This window comes from Galeopterus variegatus, unplaced genomic scaffold (genome assembly GCF_000696425.1).
Source record: "Galeopterus variegatus unplaced genomic scaffold, G_variegatus-3.0.2 Scaffold283, whole genome shotgun sequence".
Taxonomy (NCBI): domain Eukaryota; kingdom Metazoa; phylum Chordata; class Mammalia; order Dermoptera; family Cynocephalidae; genus Galeopterus; species Galeopterus variegatus.
Window position 1 is genome coordinate 369,065 of NW_007726394.1, and position 22,772 is coordinate 391,836.

General features: G+C 50.6%; 1 protein-coding gene across 6 annotated transcripts in view; it reads left to right on the forward strand.

The window, feature by feature from the left end:
* NUMA1 (nuclear mitotic apparatus protein 1) overlaps positions 1–22,772 on the forward strand; it is a 46,454-nt gene that overhangs the window by 16,424 nt on the left and 7,258 nt on the right. For 5 of the 6 annotated variants that reach the window (XM_008566983.1, XM_008566979.1, XM_008566985.1 and 2 more), the window contains 15 exons: positions 1,147–1,232; positions 7,943–8,022; positions 9,417–9,499; positions 10,105–10,185; positions 11,034–11,121; positions 12,397–12,520; positions 13,217–13,374; positions 13,669–13,786; positions 13,872–13,989; positions 14,334–14,474; positions 15,395–15,514; positions 15,670–19,041; positions 19,483–19,524; positions 21,031–21,099; positions 22,560–22,679. In XM_008566983.1, coding sequence (XP_008565205.1) covers positions 1,147–1,232; positions 7,943–8,022; positions 9,417–9,499; positions 10,105–10,185; positions 11,034–11,121; positions 12,397–12,520; positions 13,217–13,374; positions 13,669–13,786; positions 13,872–13,989; positions 14,334–14,474; positions 15,395–15,514; positions 15,670–19,041; positions 19,483–19,524; positions 21,031–21,099; positions 22,560–22,679 — 4,800 coding nt within the window. The remainder of the gene's footprint in view (positions 1–1,146; positions 1,233–7,942; positions 8,023–9,416; positions 9,500–10,104; positions 10,186–11,033; positions 11,122–12,396; positions 12,521–13,216; positions 13,375–13,668; positions 13,787–13,871; positions 13,990–14,333; positions 14,475–15,394; positions 15,515–15,669; positions 19,042–19,482; positions 19,525–21,030; positions 21,100–22,559; positions 22,680–22,772) is intronic. The other variant, XM_008566984.1, reaches the window with a different exon arrangement.

Sequence of the window (22,772 nt, forward strand, 5' to 3'; positions counted from 1 at the left end):
GCGGGAGCGCCACCGCGCTCCCAAGCAGCGCACTGTAGCAGTGCGCCACCAGGCCGGCCCCAATTTTATTATTATTATTATTATTTTTTTTTTTTTTTTAAAAGATGACCGGTAAGGGGATCTTAACCTTTGACTTGGTGTTGTCAGCACCACGCTCAGCCAGTGAGCGAACCGGCCATCCCTATATGGGATCCGAACCCGGGGCCTTGGTGTTATCAGCACCGCACTCTCCCGAGTGAGCCACGGGCCGGCCCTATTATTTTTTTTTTTTAAAGATGAACAGTAAAGGGATCTTAACCCTTGACTCAGTCAGCACCACACTCTCCCAAGTGAGCCATGGGCCAGCCCTAAAAGAAATTATTTTTAAAATGCTTGTGAAGTGCAGTAGTGCTAAAGGGAGAAAGAGTAAAATGAGTTCAATCTGTAACTGACTGTGAACAATTGAGATAACTTACTACCTTTGGGCCAGCCCCCCCCGCATCCTTTTTTTTTTTTTTTTTTAGTTAGTTATTTTGTTCCTGCATTGTTTCCCTTTCTTCCCCTCAACCAAAGTTTTATGTCTGCAAATAATAAAAGAATGCATTAATAAGATTTTTTATGTGTGGGAGTTTATTACATATATTTAATATTTAAGTTTTAGATAGATATTTCAAAGTTCAAGAGCTGCAAAGAGTTATAAGGTAAACATTGAAGAGCCACAGGAGGTTGTAATGTATAAAGCCTTTCTTTTTCCCACTTCAGACTCCCTGCCATCAAGTTCCTCTCTCTCTAGAGGCAACAGTGTCACCAGTTTCTTGTGTATCCTTCCAGAATACACATCTTATGACTAATTATATTTAAAGTATACCCTCAGTGCTGGAATATCTTAGGAGAAGTTAAGCTCATATTTAGTTGAAGCCAAAGGAAGGACTCTCTGATGCAGCACTTCAAGGGGCCATAACCGGATAGCAAGCACTGGATGAGTGAGTGCAGCAGCCTCCCTTTGCTGAAATTAAAAATCCCAGAGTCATCTGTTCCCTTATTCCAATAGCCTACAACTGAAGGTGCTCACAATAAGCAGAGAACTATCAGCATCTTGGAAAAGGAGCAAACCACCTTGCTTCGGGCTTTGTAGCAGTCTCACCAGGCTCTTTCCTTGGCTTACAGGTGAACAGTCTGCGTGTGGCTGACCCTGTGGAGGCTGTGCCACAACTCCAGGACTGCAGCGTCTTCATCAAGATCATTGACAGCATGTGAGTAGGCACCACAACCCTCTCTAGCCTTTCAGGCAAAGCTGATTGCTGGAGTGGGGACTGTGTTTGCTCTCTTGCCTTGGTGAGGGCTGTGACCAGAAAGCAGGAACAGGATTGGGATGTCATAAGCCAGGGTGGGGCCCAGAGGTAAGAACACTTCGACCACATGTCCCAGTCACTGTGCCTCTCTGTGGTGGAGGACTCACCTTGTCCCATCCTAAGGATTCCTCACTCTTGCACAGAGGCTCCAAGGCTCCCTGCTTTCACACTATTCCAAGAGCCTGCTTGCTCAATGGCTCCCCATCCTTTTGCCTCAAGAGGAGTCTTCTACAGCCCTCTTTTTTTGACTCATTTCTACCCTATCTCAAGCCCTCTTTGCAACCTTGGGGCCAGGAGGAAGAAAGGGGAAGCTCTTACATCTGAGGGAAATAAAAGGCAGCTAGAAATCTTGTCTCTGGCTTGTTAGCACAGTACAGATATGCCTCTTTCTAAGCCATTATAACATGTATTTCTGGGGTTTTTACTGCCACATTAACTTGATTTCTGAGGTCCATGAGTGTTTGATAAGCTTGTTGTTATGTAGCCAGGATTCTAGTTTGGCCTTTTTGTTTTATATCTGTATCTTTAGTACTTGTTTCCTTTGAACATACAGTTATCTGGGAAATTAATGGAGTAGGGCCTTCTGGTAATATCATACCTCTCTGGAACTGAGCAAAGACCAGTCAAGCTATAAACTAAAGTTATTTTGTTAAGCTTATGTAGTTCATCATCAACTTTTAGGAATCATGGAGGGCAAAGCTGACTTTCCTCACTTCTTTGTTCTATAGGCAGAATTCGAGGCCTGCCATAAAATAAGGAACTAGGGGGATACTGATGAAGAGGAACCCTCCCCCCACCCCACCCTTTTTTTTTTTAAAGGAAAGCACAGTAGGCTGTGAGTCCAGCCCCAGGCCAAGGGTAAACTGAAGTGTCGAAGGTGTTTGTGTGCCACACATGGCAGTTAGGAACTGGTGTCAAGGATTCGCATCTCTGTGAAGCAGCTTGGCTATCTATTCATAGGCAGCAGCTTGTAGACAGAGAAAGAAGGCAGAACTGAGCTTATCAAAGGCAGGAACTGTGTCTGATTCATCCTGATGATTCATCTTGGGGTCCTTCCCCTCCCCGGCTTCGGACTGTACGTTGATTAGGGTTTGTTTTGTTTTGTTTTTTTTGGTGGTTGGCTAGTATGGGATCCGAACCCTTGACCTTGGTGTTATTGGTACCACACTCTCCCAAGTAAGCTAACCAGCCAGCCCTGATCAGTTTTTTTTGTTTTGTTTTGTTTTTTATCTTTTTCGTGACCGGTAAGGGGACCACAACCCTTGGCTTGGTGTCACCCACACCGCGCTCAGCCAGTGAGCGCACCGGCCATACCCATATAGGATCCGAACCCGTGGCGGGAGCGCCGCTGCGCTCCCAAGCGCTGTACTCTCCCAAGTGCGCCACGGGGCCGGCCCCTTGATCAGTTTTTAATTAATGTTTATTGAGGGAGTAGATGAGTGAATAAAGATGTGGCCAATGTTTCCCATCAGCACAGTCTAGTGGAGCTGAGTAGCTCAGGACTTATGGGTCTTTTAGAGTGGTTTTTGTGGTATCTCTTGAAATGCCTGTTGGTAGTAGAGTGTCTTATAGGATTTCTGAAAACTCTGTATGGCTCTAACCAGCACTTGCCTTAGAGCCTCTGAAAGAAATCACTATTCTTATTTTGGTCCAGATACTACCATTTTTTTCTCCCAGTTACCCTGGCAGGACATTTCAGCATCATTTTGTATTCCTCTCATTGGCACTGATTCTAATCAGTCACCATCCTCTCTGTTTGTCCTTTGGAAGACTTCTCACATCCCACATCCCTTCCTCTGCCTTATTCTGGATACCAGGCTCTCATAGCCTTGTTCTTCTCTAATCTGTCCTTATTCTAGTCCATTCCTATACAAGTGATCTCAAGAATCTCAAATTCTGCTTTCATTGTGATGCTTCAATTGATCTTCATTGAACCTTGGTGACTCTTCATTGCTAGTAGGTTGAAATCTTAAATCTTCAGCCTGGTGTCAGTATCTTTCATCAGGGGCTCATCTCCTCTCACCAATCTTGTTTTCTTCTATTTCTCTCTCCCAACCCACACCATTGTTTTCTATTTCTCTCTCCCAACCCACACCATTGTTTTGATCCTGTAGAAATTCTTAAATCCTGGATTTTGTTAATTGCATCATCATGGTGCTACTTAATTTGTTCCTTTGTTCCCCTTGTTATCTGTAAACTGATAATTAGAGCTAGGCTTGATTAGTTTAAATTTTTTTTGGCAAAGATACTTCTTAGGAGGGTTGTGTACCACCCCAAAATCAGCATTTTGCAGCTCCTGATGAAAATCATTATTTTACAAACCCTAATGAAGGGATAGATCCAAGCAACTGACATCAGTGGCTGGTGAAACCATTAGGCTGCCAATACCTAACCCACTGTTGAATTGAATTTTTTTTTAATGTAATTTTATTACTATTATTTTTTACATTCTAGGATGTTGTTGAAGAGCAGTTGGAGGGGGAGAGGGAACAGGGGAAGGAAATGGGATGGAAGAAGGAGGAAGGAGGAGGGGCAGGATTGAGGCCTGTGGCACCCTCCTCATTCCCACAGGAGAGACCGGGGGGCTTCCAGTGGTGGCTTGGTCATTGCCGGGGTGGGTACAGATGTCGGGTATGTGGCAAAAGCCCTTGCTTCCCACCATCCCAGCTTGGGAACCCAGGGCCCTTCTTGCTGCAGCTTGGTGGTCCTGGCTGAGCTGGTTGCACGTGTTGGGGGGGCAGGGCCGAGGCCCAAGGCCCACCACCACCCCAGGTTCGGCGAGCCCAGGGTGCTTCCTGTGTTGGCTTGGTGGTCACCTCTGGGCTGGCTATGTGTGTTGGGGGGGGGGCGCGGTCGAGGCCCTCATCCCCCACCCTCAGGATTGGTTGTGGATGTTGGGGGGCATTGCTGAGGCCCCTGGCCCTCCCTGCTTTCTGGCTTGGTAGCCCAGGGGACTTCTGGTCCTTCTAGGTGTTATAGGTGTTCTTTGATGAAATGAGACCTATACTAGTTAATATGAAACTTTGTTTTTGGATGTGGGTACTTTGTTTTTTCTTTCAGTTCTGTGTTGGATTATTTGCTGTTCTTACCACTCAAACTGCTCTGGAACTAATTTGTTGTCTTTTGCTTACTTCTGAAATGGGGGAATTTCCTGTGGGGACCAGTACTTGAGCTGTGTGGTTTAGTTAAATTGCTGCTTTGCTGCTGATTCCCTAGGGAAGGCTTTTTGTGCAGCTCAGGTTTTAATGGTTGACTTTATAGATACTTCTGCCTCTCGAGAGATCCAGTGCCACCTGGGTTGTGTAGAAACTCCGGTCTGGGCCTGAGTCTTTTCATCACACTGCACCGCATGCAATTCTATATTCCTGACCAGTCTCTCCTCTGAGTGGTCCTGCACTGATTGGGGAGCAGATCAGCTTTCCTTGCTGTGCCCCAGTGTTCCCCCAGTGGGCCCCTGTCCCCCACCACCTGTGCTGCAAACACTTCCCATGGGACAGGCCATGTGCCTGTCTCTTGCAATGACTCACCAGCCTCTGAGTGGCTCCTTTTTCTCCGTTGTTGTGGCTCCTCACTCCTACGTGGGTCCATGGGAATCCTATTTGTGGTCTTGCTGGCCTGGGGGCCACCAAGGCCCTCTTCTCCCCTGCTGCCTCCAAGCAACTCCATCTGAAGGGCACAGTGATGGCTTTTGCCAGCTCCTGCTCTGGGTGCTCACCAGCTCCAGCCTGGACATGTCTGGCGCTTGAAATGGTCAGAGCAGTTTTTTCTTTCTCTCATTGTGGCTTCTCCCACCCTCATGCACTCCGTAGGTCTCTCCTCCTCTTTACCTGAGCTCTAGTGGCCCCAGTTTGGCTGATGTTACATTTTTATAGTTGTAAACTGGTTGATTTGTGGGAGAGAGTAACGCTGGGGACTGTCTATTCCGCCATCTTGACTGGAAGTCTACATTGTTTAATTTTAACATCACTAAAAGAGTGGCAGCCAGGTATAACGTGCCTTATGTTGTAACATATGGTAGGGGGCAGCATGCTTTTTTGACTACAGAATAGATCGAGGAGCTTTTGCTTTTTTTTTTTTTTTTCCTTTTTGTCTTTTTTCGTGTCCGGCAACGGATCGCAACCCTCAGTGTCGCGCCCGTACCGGACCGGGACTGGCAACGGGATCGCAAACCTCGGTGCCGCGCCCGCACCTCGCTCAGCCAGTGAGCGGGAACCGGTCTGTATGTGGGATCCAAACCCTCGGCGGGAGCGCCACTGCACTCCCAAGCGGCGCACTGTAGCAGTGCGCCACCGGGCCGGCCCAAGGAGCTTTTGCTTTTGAGGAGATCAATTTCCTTGGCTTGATGACAAGAGCAGTAGGTGTGTCCAGGAGTAAGGATGTGTGTTGTCCTTGGTTTAGTCACTGTAGGTTTATGACCTGGTAAGGAATTTTCATAGGGAGTGTCAAAAATCCGAGATGCCTGTTTTCCAAGTTATCTTCTAGGCTGCTGCCTGAGACTTAGACATGGGGGGGGTGAGTTGAGTGAGTTGGAGGTAGGAGCTATTGAAATCCCAGGTTAACCCTAACCTCCATCTCCATCTCAGATCCAGGACAATGCAGACCAACTTCTTTGGGAAAACAGACTTGGTTAATATGTTCTGGCTGTTGCATTTCTGATACTGCTACTTCTGCTAACCGAAATGAGAAGCCTAGTTCTCAGGGGAAGGCAGTGGAGGATGGCGGATGGTTGGTGGATGGTTAGAAGCTGTGGGAATTAAACAGGGCTTGGTTCCTTGGCCCCTTGGCCTTCCTGTGGGAAAATTCATTGGTGTCAACCCCTCTGACAAAGTTCCCTTTCTGTTTTTCTGTGGGTGAATAGCCTAAAGCAAAAAGTCTGTTCTATCTCTTTGGTAGCTGCAAGGTTTGAATAGCAAAGTTTAGTGGAGGCATTTTTCCAGAAAACCTAAAGTCCTGAATGACACTGGTCTTACTGACATTGACCTTTGCTTTTCCCAGTAAAAAGCATCCGTCAGCTGTCAGCAGCCCATATGTACCATGCACCGGCTGCATTCCTAGCTTTCAGCTAGCGCGCTCATAGTGAGCAGTTATGTTCGTGAATGCAGTAGGAATACCTGGGAAGGATGAGGGAGGCATGACCGGTAGTGTGAGATGGCTTCCTGACAAAGATGAGACCTGAATGCAGTCTTAAGTGATGGGCTGGATTTCTTTAGGACTAGCATTTTCCAAAGCATGTTTCATTCAGCTTTACTTATACCAGGGGCTTTGTGGGGAAAAAAGAGGTTTTGTGGTCAAATAGGTTTAGACAAGAATGCATGTTATATTCTTTTCTTTAGAAAATGTTCATTTGGTTTAACCTAGCATTTCTTAAATGTTTAAACTGAGGACTCCCTTTTTATTTTTACTTAATGGAATATACTTAGGTAAATACTGCTGTACACTGAGGCAAGGAGTCATGACATTCCAGATTGTGGGTGGGTATGGAAGATGACTCATTTAGGAGTCGGTGATGAGGTCAGCATCGCCTCAAGACTTTGTAGGAGTCCCTCATCTCAGACTAGCTATCCAGAGTGCCTCTTGTGGGGACTTCACTTGGAAGATGGTTCTTGTGCTTTGCAGGATGTCTCTTGCACTGGAAGGTTCTAGGGCCTGTCTTGCCTTCCAGAAAGTTGGCTGAGACCATTTAGATTCTGAAGAACAGAGGGCCCTTTAATCAGTATCTCCATCTGTGGCCTAGATAGAGAAGTAGCTTTTTAACCTGAAGTGTTACTTCACCTGTTCTGGAGGTGATGAGATACTCACCTCTGAAAATGAAACCCCATTTAAAGCGCACAGGGGCCAGGTCCCTGGGCTGTGTAAGAGCTCCCCCTGCTGCCTGCCTGTTCTCGTTGTTCTCACACTTTGCTTGCCCTCTAGTTAAACAAGCAAGCATGGGCAAGGGCCTCTAATCAAGAATGCTTGTCCCTTGGACATGCCTCTAGGAGGCTTTAGACATCTCAGCCTTCAGCCTTGTGTGGAGACTTTTCCCTGTCACCTTAGAGCCTTGTTTTCTTCCTGTTCTTTCAGTTCTTGGACCAGTTTTTCTCTTCCCATGATTCTCTCTCACTCTTACTCTAGCCACATTTTCCAGACTTCCTGACATTTTAGAGTTAAGCCATTCCAGACGATTTCATCTAGCTTCCCATTCATCTGTGAAGCCACCAGCTCCTCTCGGCCCCCTTCTGACAGAGCTTTTACATATTTGCAAATAAGATGGCAGAGTGCCATCTTTTCTAGAAGATTGTCCATGCCTCAAGTCCCCACTGCTCACCCAGCACACTGTTCCATCTGAGTAAATGGTGTCCTGATATCTTCTCACCTGCCTCCAGGATCTGGTCTGGTTCTGTCCTGGATCCAGCAGAGAACTAAGCCCTGAAGGAAGGGGGAGGTAGTATGTAATGCAGTAGCAAGGAGGCCAAGGTCGTAAGTATTTTGGTCCTAATACTTGCTCTTTGTTCTAGCCCGGATCCAGCAGAGAACTAAGCCCTGAAGGAAGGGGGAGGTAGTATGTAATACAGTAGCAAGGAGGCCAAGGTCGTAAGTATTTTGGTCCTAATACTTGCTCTTTGTTCTAGCCACGGCACTGACGAGGGGCAGCAGATCCTGCAGCAGCCGGTGCCACAGAGACTGGACTTTGTATGCAGTTTTCTGCAGAGTAAGCTCCTTTCTTATCTAGCTGGAAGGAGCTGCTACTTCAGCTCCTGGGACTTGGGAGTCCAGAAGAACCAGTTCATGGGTGTCTGGAGGAGAAAAGATTCCAGGCTCATTACTCTTTAGCACAGAGATGAATACAACTTGGTAAGAAGTGTATCCCTTCAGTCTCAGAGCTCATCAAAGGGATCCATTCAGAGCCAGAAGGTCACTTTTCGGACTCACCACTTTGGGCTTCTGCTCCCCCACTTCAAGGAGGCAGAAGAGAGGGAAGGATCCATGTTACCCCCTTTTCCCTTGCAAGAAAAACAGTTTTTCCCGGAAAATTTTGAATTAATTATTCAGGCAGTAGGTATGGGGCAGAGGCAGATTTAAGTTGAAATCTTGACCCTTCCCACTGCTTGTATGACCTTTCTGGACAGGTTCCCTGTCTGTATATGGAGATAATAATCACTGCTCTTCAGGTCGATGGGTGGATTAATGAGAACACATGCAGAGCTTCTAGCACAGTGCTTGTCAGCTCCTTTGCCCTGTCCAGCCTTGGACCACAGAGTCCTTGTCTTTGACAGGGGGTGCCACCTGCCATCTCCACCTCAAAAGAATTATAGGAAAGGTGAGAACATATGAGGGTACTTCAAAAAGTTTGTGGAAAAATGGGATTAAAAGATACGAGAAGGGGCTGGCTGGCTAGCTCACTTGGTTAGAGTGTAGTGTTGATAACGCAAAGGTCCAGGCTTTGATCCCTATACTGGACAGCCAGCAATAAAAAAATAAATAAAAATAAAAAAAGATAATGCAAATCTTTCCATGAACTTTTTGAAGACCCCTCATATTTAGATAAAGCAAGGTGTTAGGAATTGAGCCCAGACCCTCTGGCAGTATAAGCCAGGTGTCCCCAGTCATCCTACTCTGACTCAGCTGTAGGTTTTCTCTGTCACCTTAGTTGGAACAGGACTGTAGAGTGGTGTGGAACACCTAGGCTCCTCTCTGTGGTGCTAAGTGGGAGTTGGTGAGTGGGTGGGTGAGTGCAATGTCATGAGTTGTGTGAATTCCTAGCCTGCTGTCTTGTCCCTGTAGTGTTTGGACCAACCCAGGATAGAACTGACTTCAGATGGAAAAGTGTAAGTCAGGGGAGAGAGGGCACAGGAATAAGCAGCCCTACAGCTCATAGCCCTCGAGACGGCTATTCTGCTTCTCAGGCTCAGGCATTCTGCCCAGGATAGAACTGACTTCAGATGGAAAAGTGTAAGTCAGGGGAGAGAGGGCACAGGAATAAAGCAGCCCTACAGCTCATAGCCCTCGAGACGGCTATTCTGCTTCTCAGGCTCAGGCATTCTGAGGATCCCAGGTATGGTTCCCAGGACATTCACCTTGTTTTCTACATTGTTGTCATTGCAGAAAACCAAAAACATCCCTCTTCTCCAGAATGCCTGGTGTCTGTGCAGAAGGTGATGGAGGGGTCAGAGCTGGAACTGGCCAAGGTACCCATGGAATACCAGACTGGGGCATGGGTGGGAGGGTGGTACCTGAGGGGCCTACAGGGCTCCTCTTAACCCAAGAGGAGGTGGTGAGTGCTTTATTTCTGGGGCTTTTGGAGGTTGGAGGTAGGACCAGGCAGCTACCTGTCTGAAGCAGAGGCTAATTCAGCCCAAGGATTCTAAAAGCCTACGATCTTATGATAAATAAGTTTACTAAACTATTATGGTGGGTCTCGATGGAGACCTGGCAGGAATCAGGTCTCACACAGCTATCAGCATATTTTTCTTTTTAGCTCAGTCTGCTTCATTCCCTCCACTGTTTCTGGGTGCTGGTCTGTTGAAGGGTCCCTTTAAATTCACACCCAGGGTTCCATGAGTCCAGGGACTTAGCCATGCAGGAATACTGGCACCCAGTTTTTTTGCAGTGTGTATTGCGTCCTCAATAAAAAACAACAAAGTTTTTCCTGGGGCTGTTAAAGATGGTGGCCTGGGACTGCTGAATTCTAGGAGTTTCAGAAGAGTTTCCAGAATAGTTCAGAGTCCCCAGAATGGGAGCACTGAGAAGAGAGATAGCCCTGCTCAGTGACTGCCTCCTGTTTGGCTTCTAGATGACCATGCTGCTCTTATACCACTCTACCATGAGCTCCAAAAGTCCTAGGGACTGGGAACAATTTGAGTATAAGATTCAGGTAAGCCCTTGTGCCTTCACCCCACCTAGTGGGCCTAGCCTGTGCCTCACCTCACCCATCTGCTTTCCTTTAAACAGCATATGTGAGTATCATGCTTCTTAAAAATATGGTTGTGGTAATTGCAGTCATTCATTATAGAAAATCTGGAAATTTTGTTTTGTTTTGTAGCTGGCTGGTATGGGGGTCCAAACCCATGACCTTGGTGTTACCAGCACCATGCTCTCCCAAGTGAGCTAATCAGCCAGCCCAGTAAAATCTGGAAAATATTGAAAAGCACAAAGAAATAACAATTGCCAATAATCTTATTCCCACAGATAACTGCTAACTTTTTAAAGGATATACTTCCAAATCCTTTTTTATGTATATTTAACTGTACGGTGTATTTGGATAATACATCAAAGTTATTCTCTCTTCATGTGTGTGTGTGTGTGTGTGTGTGTGTGTGTGTGTGTGTGTTTTAACACTAAACCATCACTCCATTTCTTTCATCCTATCCCCTAGTAGGGTCATCTAAAAGAGGCCAACATATTGTACTGAAAGCTTTCTGACTTTATTACCTTCCTTGGCCATTCACTTCTCTTGTGGTCAGGAGTGAAGTCCATTAGGAACTCTGACTCTGGGTGCATCTTTAGGGAAGGCAGAAGGGCAGGGGGCGAATGGGGGGAACATATCTCTAGTCACATGTTGGTGGCTGGGCCATGGGCTCAGGCTCTGAGAGGAAGCACAATCAAACAGGCCCCTGGGGCTCAGGAGCACCTGGGACTGGCCCTGCTGCGACAGCTCCCAGCAGCCATCCTTTCAGAGGCCTCTCGAATACCTAAGTGTCTTTTCCTCTCTCCGTGGCCCAGGCTGAGTTGGCTGTCATTCTTAAATTTGTGCTGGACCATGAGGATGGGCTAAACCTTAATGAGGACCTGGAGAATTTTTTGCAGAAAGGTGAGTAGGGACTCATTCCTGAGGATCCCCTCATCTCTGAGCTGGGGACTGCTAGTATCCTGAGTTGTTGAGAAGTGCAGTAGAGGTTTGTTTCTGTCCCCAACACAAGGCAGAGAGTTGGTGTCCAGGAAGAGTATGTGTCATGGAGTGAGTTAATTTGCCATCATCTCAGATTCTACAGGGCTCCTCCTTACAGCCTGGCAGCAGTTAAGCAGGATATTTGTAAGTCTGCTGTTAGGTTGTCCTTGATCACCCCCAGCCCCCATACACACATGTAGAAAAATTTTTTTTAAATAATCACTACTCTAGGTTTAGAAGCTGAGAATACACAGTCCATTTTTTTAAAAAAAAGTTTTTCCCTCCATGAAGCTTATGTTCTAAGTGGGACGGCAGATACATAAACCAGTAAGTATGACAGGGAATCTAAGTACAGGAGGTATCGACTCTCTCGTCTGGCAGCACGATAGAGGAGGTGGGAGTTCTGCTGGTCTTCTGATGAAGAGGTCACTAGCGATGATGGGAAAGCAGGAAGCAGGTCTAGGCTAGTTCTCTTCTACCACTGAATTTGATGTTCCTCATACTCACGTTCCTCATGAGACCTTCAGATGGAGATGTTGGAAATGTGAGTCTAGAATACAGGACAGGGCTCTGGGCCAGAATATGGGTCTGCAAGTCAGTGTACGGATGGCCATGGAAGCCGTGGGCTTGGTGGGTGGAACACGGAGGCCCCATCAGACCTCTGGGGAGCTGGCAGTGTGGGTGGAGGAGGGAGAAGCAGATTAAGGAGACCAAGAACGAGAGTGGTTAGAGGTGGGAGCATCCTGTGAAAATGGTTATGGGAACCAAGGGAAGAGAAACTTTTGAGAAAAGGCATGTGAGCAATGTAAGATTTCAGGACAGAAGAAATCCAAAAGGCGGCCAGTGGCTCTGACACAAGAGGTTGTTGATGGGGTTTGCAAGGAGCTCCTGTTCAGGGCTCCAAGCTGCCTCTGCGGTGTTGGCTGAGGGAACAGCCTGAGCACTTGGTACAGTTTCTGAGCACAAAGGACACCCATACTCCGGTGTGCCCTGCCCTTGATTTTGGTGAAGGACTGACCTCTGGATAACCCAGACACCAGGTTTCAGGTTCTGCCCAGTGCCTCCCTCCCACTAAGAAATTACATGTGTTTGCGGATTCACTCCCGCTAAGGTGAATGCTCAGACTGCATAAAGATGCACATCTGTTCATCTTCTTTCTAACCTTTCATGGTTTATTTGTCCACTTCTCACCCTCAGCTCCTGTCCCTTCCACCTGTTCCAGCAGCTTCTCTGAAGAGCTGTCCCCACCTAGCCCCCAGGCCAAGAGGGAGATTCGCTTCTTAGAGCTACAGAAGGTTGCCTCCTCTTCCAGTGGGAACAAGTATGTCCTATGCTCTTGAACTGAGGCCTCAGCATCCATCCAGTCCTCACACTCCTGCATTCTAGAGGCTAAGCTGTTGACCAGCCTCTTTTTTTTTTTTTAAAGATGACCGGTAAGGGGATCTTAACCCTTGACTTGGTGTTGTCAGCACCACGCTCAGCCAGTGAGCGAACCGGCCATCCCTATGTGGGATCCGAACCCGGGGCCTTGGTGTTATTAGCACCGCACTCTACCGAGTGAGCCACGGGCCGGCCCAACCAGCCTCTTACATCATCAGAGAGTACTTGGAGTGTCCTGCAGATCTGGGATTTCCTCACCTGACCCAGTACTAATTGGGGGAATTGGTTGGGATCTGTCCTGGGCAGAAGGCCTCTCTCAGAGGCTGTTTATGGAATACCCTTCTTCTTTGGAGACTACAGTGCAGTTCCTTCTCTCAGTGTGTATCGGCAGAGGCAGGGAGAATACATCACTTTTTTCTTCCTCCTGACAAGCAGTCAAGGCATGGAGAAGGGAGATGAAAAAGTCTTCTCAAGGTCACGTCATGAGGTGTGAGGTAGCACTGCAAACAGAACCCAAGTGCACAGGCCTCCCAGCTAGTGCTCACATCCATAGACCCCTGCTCTCCCATCCTGCCTTTGTTTGGTTGCTTCAGATCTTAGGCTCTTATCTTGGCATCTGGGTCATCTTCTTCCTCAGCTTCCTCTCAGGTTCTCCAGCCTCTCCCATGGGTGACATCCTGCAGACCCCACAATTCCAGATGAGAAGGCTGAAGAAGCAGCTTGCAGATGAGAGAAATAATAGAGATGAGCTGGAGCTGGAGCTGGCCGAGAACCGCAAGCTCGTCACTGAGAAGGGTGGGTGCCTGGTGTACTGGAGATGTGTGTGAAGGGCAGCACTGGGGATTTCCATGCAGGAAAGCACTGGGCTTGCCTGAGGGATATCCCTTAGTCTCCCATGTTGTTCCTTCTGCTGGCCCTGGGGCTTAGGGCTCAGCCCTGGGCCTGTGGTCAGGCCGGCCTCCTGGAAGCTGGGTTCCGTCCTTGCCCCATCCTCCCTTTTCTTAATCAGATACCACATGCCTCCTCCACCCCTCTCTCCTCCCCATAGTTCTGTGCTGACTCTCCTTCCCTCCTCCCCTACCCCTGCAGACGCGCAGATAGCCATGATGCAGCAGCGCATTGACCGCCTAGCTCTGCTGAATGAGAAGCAGGCAGCCAGCCCAGTGGAGCCCCGGGAGCTCGAGGAGCTGCGTGACAAGAATGAGAGGTAGAGCTCCCCCTGCCTTCCCCCCCAACCCCTCCCTGCGCCCAGTGAGGGGCCATACCCTGCTCACTGCACCCCTTCCTCGCAGCCTCACTGTGCGCCTACATGAAACTCTGAAGCAGTGCCAGGACCTGAAGACAGAGAAGAGCCAGATGGATCGCAAGATTAACCAACTTTCTGAGGAGAATGGGGACCTTTCCTTTAAGGTAGTGGGGGGGCCTGCTCTATGCATGGAGGCCCCTCAGGGCTGAGGTGGTCTGGAAAGCTCATCAAGAGAGGGTTGAGAACAATGTCCCAGCACCTGTCTCTCCAGGACCTGCATACTTTGTCCCTGTCCTTGTCCCATAATTGGCTGCTGCCAGGGTACTAGGTTGTGGCCCTAAATTTTGATGTGTAGTACTGAATTTAAAGGCATGATTAGTTGTGATTAGTTTGGGGAGGGTTGGAAGGGTTGGAAGGAGGCATCTGGTCCTGGGGTTCAGGGAGCAGATAGCAGTGGTGGTGCCAGTTTTGACCCTGGGTGATGGGGATTCCTGCTTGTCTGTCTCAGCTGCGGGAATTTGCCAGTCACCTGCAGCAGCTACAGAGCGCCCTCAACGAACTGACAGAGGAGCACAGCAAGGCCACCCAGGAGTGGGTGGAGAAGCAGGCCTGTCTGGACAAGGAGCTCAGCACAGCCCTGCAGGATAAGGTAGTGCTCTGCTGGGAGTCAGGGCCCAGCCTAACCACACATGCAGGCTAAGCTCAGTTCACCCCTCTACTCTGCTGGGCCTTCGGGAATTAGGCTGTCTCCGCTACAAGGTTTAATAGCGAGCTATAATGGAAGGAGTGTGGGCTCTAGTCTAGTTCACCTTTGAATCCTCTCTCTGCTATTTGCAAGGTGTGGGATCTTGGAGAAGTTAACCTCTCTCTTTCTAAGCATCCTTTTCCTATAGCGGGAAAAATAATGAGTACCTGCCTATATATAAAGCACCTAACACGTTGTGTGGTATAAAGTAAGCTCTCAATGAATTAGTTGCTATTATTATTATTGCTATTAGTAAGAACTCAACTCTGCCACCTATTAACCGTGTAGTCCTTGAGCAAGGCACTCAGCATCTGGGCTTTAGGTTTTTGTTCTGTAAAAGAGGGATGGTAATAGCCACTTCCCAGACTTATTTGTAGGTGGTTTGGAAATTCAGAGATGTGCCCAGCACGTTGCCTGGCCTCTTGGTGCTTAGTGAACATCAGCAGGGAAGCAGGCTTGGGGCCAGGGCTGCTGCTGCCACTGCTGGTATTGATGCCCAGGAACTATTTTTAAGCTGGTGGTTGTTTGGATAATCTGGGAGTCAAGACTTATCTGAGGAAGGGTGTATGGTAAGGAAATTTAAAGCAAACTCAGCAGCCTTGGAGAAGCAAGCAATTCATATTATGACTTAATTCAGCACTAGAACTAAGGCTAGAAAGTGAGGGCCCTCACAGTCCCATGTCCATGGTTTCTGAGAGTTTTTTTCTAGGCCAGGGCAAAGGAGATCTTTCTTGGTAACAAGATGGTAGGGTCATGTGTTTTGTTGATGTTCGTGAGGGACTGTTCCACAACTCTGTTCACATGGATCTCTTGTTTACTACCAGAAATGCCTTGAAGAGAAGAATGAAATCCTTCAGGGAAAACTTTCACAGCTGGAAGAACATTTGGCCCAGCTGCAGGAGAACCCACTCCAGAAGGGCGAGGTGCTGGGTGACGTCTTGCAGGTAGGAATACACAGGAGCAGCAAGGAAGAGCCGTGTGCTGGGGTTGGTGTGGACCCATGTTGGGCATGTTCGGTTTCCTGGTGCTTGTCGGTTCCCAGTTGGGGCATGGTGACTGAGGAGTCATGCTCATCCCCATTTGTCTTTGTACCCCCCAGCTGGAAACCCTGAAGCAAGAGGCAGCCTCTCTTGCTGCAAACAACACCCAGCTCCAAGCCAGGGTGGAGACTCTGGAGACTGAGCGAGGCCAGCAGGAAGCCAAGTTGCTTGTTGAGCGGGGCCACTTTGAAGAAGAAAAGCAGCAGCTGGCTAGCCTGATTGCCGACCTGCAGAGCTCCATCTCCAACCTGAGTCAGGCCAAGGAAGAGTTGGAGCAGGCCTCCCAAGCTCAGGGGGCCCAATTGACTGCTCAGGTGGTCTCCCTCACCTCTGAGCTCACCACACTCAATGCCACCCTTCAGCAGCAGGATGAAGAACTGGCCAGCCTGAAGCAACAGGCCAAAAAGGAGCAGGCCCAGCTAGCACAGACCCTTCAACAGCAAGAACAGGCCTCCCAGGGCCTCCGCCACCAGGTGGAGCAGCTGAGCAGCAGCCTGAAGCAAAAGGAGCAGCAGTTGCAGGAGGCAGCCAAGGAGCAGGAGGCAACTAGGGGGGACCACGCCCAACAACTGGCCACTGCTGCTGAGGAGCGAGAGGCCTCCTTAAGGGAGCGGGATGCGGCTCTCCAGCAGTTGGAGGCATTGAAGAAGGAGAAGGCTGCCGAGCTAGAGATACTGCAACAGCAACTTCAGGCTGCCAGTGAATCCCAAGACAGTGCCCAAACCTTAGCAGCACAGGCCCAACAGGAGAAGGCAGAGCTGAGCCGACAGGTGGAGGAACTCCATGCCCGCATTGAGTCAGCCCATCGGGATCAGTGTGAGGCCCAGGCCCAGGTGGCAGAGCTAGAGGCCCAGCTGAGGTCTGAGCAGCAAAAAGCAACTGAAAGAGAAAGGGTGGTCCAGGAGAAGGGCCAGCTCCAGAAGCAGCTCCAGGCCCTTGAGGAGTCCTTGAAGATCACAAAGGGCAGCATTGAAGAGGAGAAGCGCAAGGCCTCAGATGCCCTGGAAGAGCAGCAGCGTTGTATCTCTGAGCTGGAGGCAAAGACCCGAAGCCTGGTGGAACAGCATAAGCAGGAACGGAAGGAGCTAGAAGAAGAGAAGGCTGGGCGCAAGGGGCTTGAGGCCCGATTACAGCAGCTTGGACAGGCCCATCAGGCTGAGACTGAAGCCCTGCGGCAGAAACTGGCAGAGGCCACAGTCTCCCAACACAGGGCTGAGAGTGAGCGTGATCAGCTCGTCAAGGAGGTAGCTACCTGGCGTGAGCGGTATGAGGATAGCCAGCAGGAGGAGGCTCAGTATGGTGCCATGTTCCAGGAACAGCTGATGACACTGAAGGAGGAATGTGAGAAGGCCCGCCAGGAGCTGCAGGAGGCAAAGGAGAAGGTGGCAGGGATCGAGGCCCACAGCGAGCTCCAGATAGGCCGGCAGCAGAATGAGCTAGCTCAGCTCCATGCCAGCCTGGCTAGAGCTCTCCAGCAGGTCCAGGAGAAGGAGGTCAGGGCCCAGAAGCTTGCAGATGACCTCTCCACTCTGCAGGAGAAGATGGCAGCCACCAGCAAGGAGGTGGCCCGCCTAGAGGCCTTGGTGCGCAAGGCAGGTGAGCAGCAGGAAACAGCCTCCCGAGAGCTACTCAAGGAGCCCCCAAGGGCAGGAGACAGAGAGTCAGAGTGGCTGGAGGAGCAGCAGGGTCGCCAGATCTGCAGCACACAGGCAGCACTGCAGGCCATGGAGCGTGAGGCAGAGCAAATGGGCAGTGAGCTGGAGAGGCTGCGGGCTGCACTGATGGAGAGCCAGGGACAGCAGCAGGAGGAGCGCGGGCAGCAGGAGAGGGAGGTGGCACGGCTGACCCAGGAGCGGGGCCGGGCCCAAGCTGATCTGGCCCTGGAGAAGGCAGCCAAGGCCGAGCTTGAGATGCGACTGCAGAATGCCCTCAACGAGCAGCGTGTGGAGTTTGCTACCCTGCAAGAGGCACTGGCCCGTGCCCTGACGGAAAAAGAAGGCAAAGAGCAGGAGCTGGCCAAGCTTCGTGGTCAGGAAGCAGCACTGAGAACAGAGCTGGAGGAACTTCAGCAAATCTTGGAGCAACTGAAGGAGCAGCTGGCTAAGAAAGACAAGGAACACCAACAGTCTTTAAGGAAGGCCAGTGGAGAAGATGCTTCTGGAAAGAAAGAGTCAACAGGCCTTGAGCTGGAGGCACTGCGGGCAGAGGTGAGCAAGCTGGAGCAGCAGTGCCAGCAGCAGCAGGCACAGGTGGAGAGCCTGGAGCACAGCCTCAAAGCCGAGCAGGCCTGCCGGGCTAAGCAGGACAGTGCTCTGGAGATTCTGCGGGGCCAGTTGGAAGAGAAAGCCCAGGAGCTGGGGCACAGTCAGGGCACCTTAGCCTCAGCCCAAAGGGAGTTGGCCACCCTCCGCGCCAAGACTCAAGACCATAGCAAGGCTGAAGATGAGTGGAAGGCCCAGGTGGCCCGGGGCCAGCAGGAGGCTGAGAGAAAAAGCAGCCTCATCAGCAGCTTGGAGGAGGAGGTGTCCATCCTGAACCGCCAGGTCCTGGAGAAGGAGGGGGAGAGCAAGGAGTTGAAGCGGCTGGTTATAGCTGAGTCGGAGAAGAGCCAGAAGCTGGAAGAGAGGCTGCGCCTGCTCCAGGCAGAGACAGCCAGCAATAGCGCCAGGGCTGCCGAGCGCAGCTCCGCTCTGCGGGAAGAGGTGCAGAGCCTCCGGGAGGAGGCAGAGAAACAGCGGGTGGCTTCAGAGAGCCTGCGGCAGGAGCTGGCCTCGCAGGCAGAGCGAGCAGAGGAGCTGGGCCAAGAATTGAAGGCGTGGCAGGAGAAGTTCTTCCAGAAGGAACAGGCCCTCTCTGCCCTGCAGCTCGAGCACACCAGCACGCAGGCTCTGGTGAGTGAGCTGCTTCCCGCTAAGCACCTCTGCCAGCAGCTGCAGGCTGAGCAGGCAGCTGCTGAGAAGCGTCACCGTGAGGAGCTGGAGCAGAGTAAGCAGGCAGCTGGTGGGCTGCGGGCAGAGCTGATGAGGGCCCAGCGGGAGCTTGGGGAGCTGGCGCCCCTGCGGCAGAAGGTGGCAGAGCAGGAGCGAGCCACCCAGCAGCTGCGGGCAGAGAAGGCCAGCTATGCGGAGCAGCTGAGCATGCTGAAGAAGGCTCACGGCCTGCTGGCAGAGGAGAACCGGGGGCTGGGTGAGCGGGCCAACCTTGGCCGGCAATATCTGGAAGTGGAGCTGGACCAGGCCCGGGAGAAATACGTCCAAGAGTTGGCAGCTGTACGTGCTGATGCTGAGACCCGTCTGGCTGAGATGCAACGGGAAGCACAGAGCACCGCCCGGGAGCTGGAGGTGATGACTGCCAAGTACGAGGGTGCCAAGGTCAAGGTCCTGGAGGAAAGGCAGCGGTTCCAGGAGGAGAGGCAGAAGCTCACTGCCCAGGTAAGGTTTGCCCAGCTCAACCATGTCCCTAGAGATGCACAGCTGAGAGAGCAGGGACATTGTCCTTCTGCATTCCAGGGCCTTGGTCTCCCACACTGCAGTATCTTGCCTTCTCTCATTCACTGGGTGGCTGGGAGAGTTCAAGTCTATTGCCCTGTTGTCCTCGAGAAATATCAATGGCCTTCTCTTGCCTGAAGGCTTTGTCCCTAGAGAGTCCAGTTGTGGATTCGCAGCCCACCAGCCCCTTCCAGAGGCATAACTGCATTGAGGCTCCAAGAGCTGCTGGGGATTAGACTAAGCCTAACCGGCATTTTTTAACTTACTAGAAGTCTAGTTTCTTGGGGAAGTGTCAGAGCCTCAATGAGATCAGCCTGGCTTTGGGGCTGGCGCCTTTCTGGCCCCCTTCTCACTCTGTCTCCATTGCTCCTGTCCCAAACACAGGTGGAGCAGCTAGAGGTATTTCAGAGAGAGCAGACTAAGCAGGTAATGCCTGGGGTCCTTGCTAAATGCTGGCTGCTTAAGCGGTGACCAGTCTCGGTGCATGACCCCGGCTGCAGCTTGCCTCTTCCAGCTCCCGTTGTGAACTGTTTGTGAAGGGGGCAGGGTCAAGCCATGGAATCCAGGCCCAGGCTACTCAGGAGTACGGGGTGCTGGGCCCTCAGGCCTCATCCCACTCATCCCAGGTCGGCCTCTCCACCCTTCTGAACCTCCTCTCATCTGTCAGGGACAAGGGGCAGCATAGGCGTCATCCTTCCCATCCCTGAACCACTAACAGACTCAATCCTGAGGATTCCCAAACCTCCCAAGTCCTGTTTCTAGCTAGGGATACTCAACTAAGAGGAAGAGCAGAATTAATCTGTGGGCTTTGTTTTTAACACAGTGCCCTTCTTTCCCACAGAGTATAGATTTGTCAAAGCCATAAAGGTGATATGCATGGCAGCCCTCAAAGGCTAGGGAGGGTTGTGGGCTCAGGATGCCCAGCCATCACCCTGAGCATGGCACAGAGATGTCTAGAGCAGGAAGGCCAAGGTTGAGAGGAGCAGAAGGGTCTGTACCAGATAGGGGTCACATGGTCTGACTGTCTCTCCCTCACAAGGATGTTTCTGTGCTGCCCAAGACATCAAGGCCATAGCGCTGGTGTTTAGTGGGAGCTCCCTTTCTCCTCCACCCTCCTACCTAGTCAATTCAGGCCTGCTGAGGAGTTGGACTCTCCCCCAAGGAACCTGAGATGATGGACAATTGAACTGAATAGCAAACAGCAATGGAGCCCTTGCCTCTCCCCTCTGCTGCCCAGTCATGCTTGAACTCCCACAATGCCTGGAGAAGACAGGAGTGCTTGTGGCTGTTACATTTCCTCCCGTCCCCTGCCTCCCTGTGCTCTCGCTCTCTGTGGGAGTGGGATGAGCTTGGAGTACGTGTGCTGCCCCTGCTCTTGTCTTCCAGCTGTCTGTTCCCCCAGTACTAACCACAGTGGCCACACTGCTAGCATCAGCCCTAATGGCCTGTGGATATGGGGAAGAGGTCTGAGCATCTGTGGGTTTTTGCTTTGGAAGTTTCTGGGAGGAGGGAGGGATGAGTACTCATTGAATATCTCTGCTAGACTTATAGACCAGGTCCCCTATTCCTACCCCCAACCTAGAGGATTGGGGCTGGGGAGTGGTGGCAACAGCAAGGTGAGGTGTCAGCTCTCTGGTGTCAATTCTGCCAATCCTGGTGGCTGCAGGGGTTGGGCAGGGCTCTGTCTCTGCAGGCTATGATGGAGGTGACTGTGGGCAGGTGGCCCTGGCAACATCTACATGTTGGGTTGCCTCATTCAGGCCCTGCTAACCAGCTTGAGCAGCAGGTAGTTCTCTGACTGGAGGCCAGAGAAAGGGCCTGAGTTTCTTCTTCTAGGAACACTGGGAATACTGGTCTGGGGAAACCCTATTATTTGTCTGGATATCCAAGGGAAGGCCTCCTGAGTCTTCTGTGTTCCTCTTCCCTCCCCAGGTGGAAGAACTGAGTAAGAAGCTGGCTGACTGTGACCAAGCCAGCAAGGTGCAGCAGCAGAAGCTGAAGGTGGGACACTTAGGGAATTGGCATGGCCTTTGGCACCTGAGAGAGGACAGGGCGGAGGGAGTGATATGGGGCAGTTCTCTAAGCCCTTGGGCTGTGGTGGGTATGGTGACAGAGGACCTCGGTGCCTAGCAGCCTTGGGAGAGACCTCTGGCTCAGGAGCCCCTGCATGTGCCTTCTGGGAGCTCTCAAGGGAAGACCCGCGTGGTTCCCATCCCTCTAGATCTTCACTGTCCACTATAGCAGCCACTAGTCACATGTGGTTATTTAAATTTAATTAAAATTAAATAAAAAATTCAGTTCTTCATTCACACTAGCCATATTTCACCTGCTCAATAGCTGTGTGTGGCTAATGGCTACTATATTGGACAGCGCAGATACAGAACATCCCATCTTCACAGAAGGTTCTCCTGGACAGCACTGGTCTAGTCTGGGCTCAAGGGGTAAGAGTGTCAATGACACTGAATATTACAGTATAACTTAATAATATTAATGCTTTCAACTATGTTACCTTCTTTGGCTTAATATTTGCTTTTTGCTATTCTAGGCTTCACAGCCTTTAGTCAGAGGCAAAGGAATTGGGCAAAAGTGGCACTGGGACTGGCTAAAGCCCTGGTGGGTTTCAAGAGTTGGGAGCTCAGAGCTTCATTTCTCCTGCTCACCTTCCACCTGCTCCACACCATGTCATGATTATGTGATAAACAGATGTTCATTACGCTCCTTTTGGGGGCCTGCCCTGTGCTAGGAGATATAGGAGAGGCAAGGACAGGATGCTCCTATCCAGTATCTACAGCAAACCAAGCACTTGCTGGTATTGCAGGTGGTTGGAGAATTAGACCCAAGCCCTGCTCTTAAGGAGTTATGATCTGGATAGGAGGCATTGCTGGCATCACAAATGAGCCCCAACCAGCTTTGGAGTTAGGTGGACCAAGTTCAAATCTTACTCTTCCATTTTAGTCACTGTGACCTGGTCAATTTGCTTAAATCTCTGAACTCAGTTTCCTCATCTCTGAAATGAGGTTAATGGTACTTCTTGATGGTTTTGAGGAGAAATGAGTTCACGTGTTCTCAGCTTACGTGCAAGTGCCTAGCTCTATGCTCTTTACCCAGGTGTTCCCTGATCATCAGTTTGCCTTAACTCCTGTGTGCACATGGAAAGAGGCTGACATTTTGTGAAGGCAAAGATAGGGCAGTCAGAACTCTGTCAGAGAGCAAGCAGATGGCATGAGCTGGTCAGGGAAAGCGCCGACAGAATGTGGACTTGAAGGATGTGCAGTATTTCAGTAGGTTGTAGTTGGGGGGAGTGTATGTATTTGGAGTGGGGGGGGTAAAAGGATTTTTTTCAGCCTCCTGAGAGAATATGCAGGAGTCTGAAACACTTATGGAGCTCAAACAGCTAGGGCAGGTCAGTGGATTTGGGTGAAGCAGCCAGACTGGCCTCCCTGATTAGCCTTTCTTCTCAGGCTTTCCAGGCCCAGGGAGGTGAGAGCCAGCAGGAGGCCCAACGCCTCCAGGCCCAATTGAATGAGCTGCAGGCCCAATTGAGCCAGAGGGAGCAGGCAGCTGAGCACTACAAACTGCAGGTGAGAAGCCCAGCCCTGGCCTACTCTGCACTTCCTGCCCTCCAGCCTCTGCCTCACTGCCACCCCCCATCCCCCACCCCATCCGCTCCCACC